The following is an 8,072-nucleotide window of genomic DNA, read 5'->3' on the forward strand; positions in this document are numbered from 1 at the left end:
CTGTCTGCCTGTCCTTAAAATATGGGAAAGATATTCACTGTTTTTAAAAGAGGAATATATATATATATATATATATATATATGTCGGCAATTTATATACACACCAATGTAAGATTAATATCCGAAAGGTATATACGGTTGGTGAATCATTATAGTTTGATGAATATTTGTCGTATGGACACCTATATTATTGATTTGTTTAGAAAAATAAATAAAGAAACAAATTATCCCAAACTGTTGACATATTAAATAATTCACAATGAGCGTATAATCTAATCTGTATATCGGACACCCATATTATTGATTTGCTTAGAAAAATAAATTAAGAAACAAATTATCCCGAACTGTTACCATATTAAATAATTCACAATGAGCATATAATCTAATCCCGATATAATAATTATAAGCATATATTTAATCTACAATCTTCCCGAGTCACATAACCACTGCCCTCCAAAGTCCAACCGCACTAATATGGTTACCGTTGCCCAATCATTCCCTAAGGATTCAATAGTAATAATAATAGTAATAATAATAATAATAATAATAATAATAATAATAATAATAATAATAATAATAATAATAGTAATAATAATAATAATAATAATAGTAAAATTAATGAGAAGTGACGATTTCAAGATGACGTGGATATGTGTTTGAACGACTTTTCGACTCTATTTCCTGAAGCTTTCCTACAGAAATCAGCTTTTGTCTCTCTAGATATCTCTCTCTCTCTCTCTCTCTCTCTCTCTCTCATATGACCTTTTTATAAATAGCACACTCCTTTCTGGGTTTCCTTTCAGTGGTAGAAGACAAATGTTTAAACTCTCCATTGGTGATATAATGTATAATAGGTTTTTCTGGGGTTAATTTCTTTGAGTGGTGTACAACTTCGTGAACAATGGACTCAAAATGGGTTAAAACGTCTCTTGATCTCAACCTCAATATTCCTTTTGATCACGATACCGGCGAAGTTCCTGTGAGTAGAAACTTATAATCGAATCTGTGCTCTGTTTATTGCTTAATTAATTTCTCTTTTCTTTTGTTTCCCTTTTTGCACTACGTTCTTATCGCGCACACATGCACAATAATCACACTGATCTTTATTCCGGTTTAAAGATTTTTTTGGTACTTATATAACTTTTCATTTATAGCTTTCTGAGTTACAGAAGAAATTAGAGTTCAAAGGAGATTCCGATAATTTCGAGGAGAAATTGCCTGTGAAAGAAGAGGTGAGTACTTACAAGATCATCAGTGCATTTTTTTTTTCTTTTTTGGTGAATTACAAGATCAGTGCTTAAATACATATGATCATGAGTGTTTTAATTATTAGACTCGAATTATATCTATGAGGTTGTAGCTTACGAGTTTTGTTTGAACCAAAGATCTTATATATAATATACGGGTTCCTTCTGCTTCTTTCTCTTCTTCTTTCTTCTATGCTTATAAATTCTCCATTTTTTCATCACCCTAGAAATATATAGACTGTTTCCTGATTCAGACTTCGTTGTAATCAATTTGTAATTTTGTATACTATTTTAAGCGCGGTCGACCGCTATATAGCTACTATTTAATTAGAAAAACCTGTACATAATTCTCTTAATTAAAGATAAAATCTTGTAAAATTGTGTCAAATTTAGTTAACAGAATCTCAATCCTATCTTCACCACTAGATTATATAGAGAGGTTATTATGATAAACCTTCCTGTTTTGTAACTGCCAAAGTAGATTTTCTCCTTTTTTCTCCTTTTTTTTCCTTTTATTTTTTAAACTATATATATATATCACTTTTTTTTTATCCCCGCCCCCAAAAAAAAGAGAAAAAAGAAACTTCGAGGAAGATTCCTGCATTGCTGATGCTCTGCATACATACCCTCATTGATCAGCCTCCTATATAACACGGTACATTCTCACTACTTCTCACACCCTCTTGAGAAATAATAATATACAAAGCCTTATCCACTAGAATCCAATACTACTTCTTTTCTCTTCTACTGTTGTAGTTTTTCTTTTTGTGTGTGTGGGATTTTCTTTTTTTGTCAATAATGGCTTCAAACCTAGATCAACCATGGCTTTTAGAAAACGGCAACCCAAAGGGGCTGAGCAAGGAGATGCGACACGGCAGGACGGCCCACAACATGTCGTCGTCGTCTCTACGAAAGAAGTCCGACCTCAAGCTCGTCTCCAAGGTCCCTTGTGGCCTCCTAAGGAAGATCTTGGCTAACCTTCAAGAGGTCATTTTAGGGACCAAACTTTCCATTCTTTTTCCAGCCATCCCTCTGGCCATTGCTGCTGAGTGTTATGGCTTTGGAAGAGTGAGTACTAACACTAAAATACTAGATATATTCATGATTTGGTTAATTATTAAAATTGGCATTTTTTCGATGGAACAGTGAATTTGATTTGATTAGTATGTTTGAAAAAATAGAAAGTGATTGTTGGGTTGACTTGCTTACCGTTTTGCTTAATTTCAAATTTAATATGCCTCAAAGATCTTTAATTTCAATCATTGGTTTGAGGTGATCATTTTTCTTAAATCCCCGTGAAACTCTTTTTCAATCTCAGTTTGTAAATTGAGGTTTGATCTTGGTGTTTTGGAATTTCCAAGAAACATTTTATTACTAAACGATCTTGAGAATTTGAATTAATTAGAAAAATAAAAGGCAGGAGATTAATCAGGTGTACCAATTTAATTTCTTGATTTCACCATTAATCTTGCATTATGATTATATTTTCATCAAGAGCATATTCCTAAGAAGGTATGTTATAACTTTCCATGATCCATTATCTCTTCTTATTTCCTTAATTTATCGTCTTTTACATTGTCATATTGTAAATTGTAACGACCACATATTATTTTTAATAATAACAAAATAAAAGAAGAAACACGTACGTATTCCTAAGAAGGTATCGGGTCCATTGAGAAATATGGATGAAGAACAGCGTTCATTAATTCTGTGGATAGTTTTTTTTTTTTATCTTTTTATTTTTTTTCCTTTTTGTCTTTCTTAGTGTCTTATCCTATTATGAATGTAATATTAATGGTTTCCGTTTCATGGTGATAAAAAACAGCCTTGGGTTTTCGCTCTGAGTATGCTTGGACTTACTCCTCTAGCTGAACGTGTCAGCTTCCTCACTGAGTAAGCTGCCAAACGTTTCTCTTTCGCTTTAAATAATTGCATTGACATTATCGATTTATTTTTTTTCCTTTTTTAAAATATTTAATAAGGATTCTCTTTATCAACCCAAACCTAACTCAGTTTTTCTTCTTTTTCTTCCTTTTTGTCCCGAAAATTTCAGGCAAATTGCTTACTACACCGGACCCACGGGTAACGATTTTTACAAGTTTCTGTATTATTTAATTTCTGAATTTACTTGGTCAAATATCCCAAATAAGTTCTTTAAGGAAAATATCTATCATCCAAGAAAATCAAGATTATATACTTCATTCTAAATAGACTGATTTTCCCCCGTTATAAATAACATGGAATGAATTGAATAATAATTCTCTTGATCATATATAGCTAGCCTCATGATTAATCAAGTATAGTGTCATTTCTAGACATTTCCTAGTGATAACATATATATATATATATATATATATATTATGTATGTAGTAATATGAAATGAAATTCACGTATTAAGAAAATGCTAGCTTTGTATGATATTTCAACATAGTTCCAAATTACTAGAAGGCGAATAAATCCAAGAGTACGAAATGAACAAAGAGTGACATGAATAATTGATGTGGATGTCCAAATAAGTCCTTAGTGATTGGAAAAAAAAACAAAAACAAAAAAACAAAAAACTGACAGAACACCTTCGAGCAACTTAATTATTCTATATTTCACGTTTTTTTTTAACTTATTAATAATTTTGCTAATTCAGGAAATAGAACTGCATGATCTGAATCTGTAATATAATTATTATAAATGTAATTTATATATGTCGTTTTTGTGCAGTGGGAGGGCTTCTAAATGCGACATGTGGCAATGCGACGGAGCTGATAATAGCAATATTTGCTCTTTCAGAGGGCAAAATAGACGTGGTGAAGTACTCTCTCTTGGGTTCTATACTCTCAAACCTACTTCTGGTCCTGGGCACCTCTCTACTCTGTGGTGGCATTGCCAACCTCGGAAGGGAACAAAAATATGACAGAGTAAGTTGCACTAGTGTCTTTTTTTTTTTTTTAGGTTTTTTTTTTTGTCCATATTTGCTATTTAATAGTGTAATGCATTAAAATACTTATACATCACATCAACAGAATCCAATGAAAAAATTTACTCTTTAATCAGTTATACCATTGAGCAATGTAAAATCATGTTATTTTCAATATTGGTGATTAATATTTTCAACCTTCATATTTATGTTAATTAATTTGCGGTGGATTTTGATTACTTCACAGAGACAAGCTGACGTAAATTCGCTGCTTCTATTGTTGGCGCTGTTGTGCCACTTGCTGCCGATGCTATTCTGCTACGCAGGGGCCTCTTCCGGTGTGTCGACGGTGGATGCGACGCTTCAACTTTCACGAGCCAGCAGCATTGTCATGTTGCTTGCCTATGCTGCGTACCTTGTATTCCAATTGTGGACACATCGCCAGTTATTTGAAGCAGAAGAGGTAAGTAATTTTTTTTTTTTTTTTTTTTTTTTTTACAATTCTTACTTTGAGTTTTACTGTTCGAGTCCATCATAAATCTAATCAAAAAAAATTAATTAATTAATTAAAGGGCTGTTTTTTTAATGATCAGAGAAAATAACTGATATCGTAGGCAACAGATTATACATCCCAATCTAGGGCACATTGCTGAATAATAGAATTTCTTTGATATTTTTTGTTGTGGTTTGGAGTTTCTTATGATTTCGCCTACTATGTATGTGGTCCAATTTTACACTATTGTACACGTACTCAAGGTAGTATATATGTGGTCCATAAAATGTTGTATCATGCTTTAACCCAATTAATTGCATGGTTATAGACCGTTCTACGTAGCACTGTTTGATTGGTTAAAAGTCAACATTTTGATCAATAGCATTTACTAGTCGAAAATTCTGGTACAATAAGCGATATACTTCACATTAAATGTTGATCTTATTTATGACGTGAAAGTGCTAGCACATTGGCGTATCTGTTACCATTTGCCACACCAAGGAAGCTCTTTGTTCACTTGGTAGTCTTGAGTGGCTACGGTATTGGATAAATTATCAATTTGGGAATTCTATGCTTTCTCCTAATTCTGCGCGTCTGGAATATCAGATATTATTCTCAGATTTATATGTCTCTTGTATTGACAGATTTGTCCCATTAATATAATCTAGTACTTATTTCCCTAAAAAAAAAAATATAGGCAAATTATCAATTAATAAGTGCAATATTTTTCATGACTTCAATTAAAAATGAAACAAATATATATTTATATATGTGTGTGTGTATATATATATATATATATGTAATTCATTATATGACACGAATGCAAAATTAGCTAATGTACCATATGTGCAACTAAACAGGATTCAGGAGAAGGCGGTGATGGATCAGAAGAAGCTGTGATTGGATTTTGGAGTGGATTTGCCTGGCTTGTTGGAATGACCCTTGTCATAGCCTTGTTGTCCGAGTATGTTGTGGAAACAATTGAGGTAAACTAAGCCCCTTTTTTTATACCAATTATATACTTATATTATACATGATCATCAAATTTACATTTTTTTTTTCTACTAACATGTTTTATTTATCTACTTGATTTTCTTAGGATGCCTCTGATTCCTGGGGGTTGTCAATTAGCTTCCTAAGCATAATCTTGCTGCCGATTGTTGGAAACGCAGCTGAACACGCTGGAGCAATCATATTTGCTTTCAAGAATAAGTTGGTGAGTAAATAGCATCCTAGAAAGCATAATAGTACTTACTAGGTAGTACTAATAATACGACATATAAAATAATGTTAAAGATACCATAGTTTTCAACACCACATTCAATAAAAAGCTGGTCTATAAATAGACATATTAACAGTAATACTGGTTCTTGTAAAAAGCAAAAAAAAAAAAAAAAAAATAGTATTAATGGAATGTTACGTTTAAAAATGTAATGATCATTTGTCATGTAATATTGCGCATGCCTTTTTTATTTATTTTTAAAAATAAAAAAAAAACATACATTATATAGCAATTACAAACATTTCAAGAAGGTGTTTTTCTTATTTTTTTTTTCCTTCACCTATAAAAATGCAGGACATTACATTAGGCGTTGCTTTGGGTTCTGCAAGTCAAATTGCCATGTTTGTGGTAAGAATTATGATCCATTTAGTGATTGAATTAGTATTAATCTACATTTTTAACAAACATAAGCATATTCAATTAATTAACTAATTCCATCCTTTTAATTATAAATGATCAGGTTCCATTGTGCGTGGTTGTTTCCTGGATAATGGGAAACAACATGGATCTCAACTTCAATCTCCTCGAAACCAGCTCTCTTGCTTTGGCCATAATCGCCACTGCTTTCACTCTTCAGGTACTTAAGATTGCAATTAGAGAGATAAGAAGATTAAACACCTCTCACAGTTGTGTTTTTTTATTTTTTATTTTTAATTTTAATTTGTGCCGTACACTTACATGCAATATATTTTATGGTAGTCTCTAAATTTAATTAATATATGTACACTTTATAGGATGGAACTTCTCACTACATGAAGGGATTGGTTCTTTTGCTATGCTACATTGTCATTGGGGCCTGCTTTTTCGTATCCAAAACCCCACTTCGTAAGTACTTAATTTAGAAACAAAAAATAAACATTAATTGTTTTGGTTTTATACAAAATAACAACTTAAGTTGAATCTTTTTTTTTTTTTTTTCTTTTCACAGACCCTGGAAACAATGTTAACTTGGCAACAGTACCCAAAGCGACCGAAGTGCTCTTCAGATCGGCTTAAGAAGTAAGTTTACTCGTTATTTCTATTTTATAATTTACGTGATTTTTTTAATATCAGCAACATTAATCTGAATAATGACATGAATTGTGCTAACTGTTATTTATTTGGACATGCAGCTTTCGGCCCTTTCTGGGTCGTCAATATTGCTGGTTGAGTGAGGAAAGGCTTCAATGAAGTTGATCAGCAGACAGAGAGAGAATTGGGATGCATTTGTTATTCTTTCATATTTTGATTGGCCTCGGTTCGATCGGTCGCCTGCCGGGAAGCAACGCTTTTTTTCGGTTTTGCTTAACTGTGATGATCGTCGATTATGTGCTTTCAAATTTGGGAGAGAGGGATTGGGATACCAAGGTGAAACTTGATGAAAAATTTAAATTGAACATCTCAATATGTGTACACATGCGTGATCTCTCAGAGTGGACTTTTATTTCATATCTGAGCTTTGCTTCTTTTTGCTTTTTTGTATGTGTTTGTTATATTATGATCTGTAAGTAGTATATGTACCACAAGGGCTACTGATTTCGCTCTTGTAATGAATAAGATAAGATAAGATATCAATCTTAATTAAATGGAAACTGTTGTTGTTTGGGTTTGCAATCCAACTTTTCATACCAATCTTATGGATGGAGGAGTATAGTTATTATATGTTACAAATTTTTTATGACTAACAAAGTACATAACTAATCTACTTCAAAAAAAAAAAAAAAGTACCATTCTAAATTTCTTTGATCTAAATGCGATTAAAACGGTACAATAAATTGTATATTTGAGCGATACAAATATAAACTTTAGGTTTACGGAAATCAACAAAACAGACCTGACATGTTCAACATGTGATCAATAAGTGGATTTCTATTGCTAACTTGTAACGCTGTTAGGGTGCGTTTAGTTGCAGCAGAATAATAGTAATATAGTTATAGGAATGAGAATAGTAATGGAATGAAAAAGAAAATTGATTCGTTTATTTGATTGTAATTTTAAGAATACTATAGAATAGAACGTGAATATTTTCATATTAACAAAATTATCCTTATATTATATATAACATTAATATTTTATATATCAATATAATTAATATAATATAATTATTATAATATATTATATTATATAATTATGATATATAATATAATAATATTATTAAAAT

General features: G+C 31.5%; 1 protein-coding gene across 1 annotated transcript; it reads left to right on the forward strand.

The window, feature by feature from the left end:
* Positions 1-1,910: 1,910 nt before the first annotated feature.
* LOC21398652 (vacuolar cation/proton exchanger 3) lies at positions 1,911-7,364 on the forward strand. Its single transcript, XM_010111307.2, has 12 exons — positions 1,911-2,314; positions 3,072-3,139; positions 3,300-3,328; positions 3,962-4,158; positions 4,405-4,620; positions 5,511-5,636; positions 5,750-5,866; positions 6,227-6,280; positions 6,393-6,509; positions 6,667-6,757; positions 6,861-6,931; positions 7,045-7,364. The coding sequence occupies exons 1-11, from the start codon at positions 2,045-2,047 to the stop codon at positions 6,926-6,928; spliced, it is 1,353 nt and encodes a 450-aa protein (XP_010109609.1). The 5' UTR covers positions 1,911-2,044; the 3' UTR covers positions 6,929-6,931; positions 7,045-7,364.
* Positions 7,365-8,072: the final 708 nt, after the last annotated feature.

The sequence above is a fragment of the Morus notabilis genome, unplaced genomic scaffold (assembly GCF_000414095.1).
Source record: "Morus notabilis unplaced genomic scaffold, ASM41409v2 Scaffold751, whole genome shotgun sequence".
Classification (NCBI taxonomy): Eukaryota; Viridiplantae; Streptophyta; class Magnoliopsida; order Rosales; family Moraceae; genus Morus; species Morus notabilis.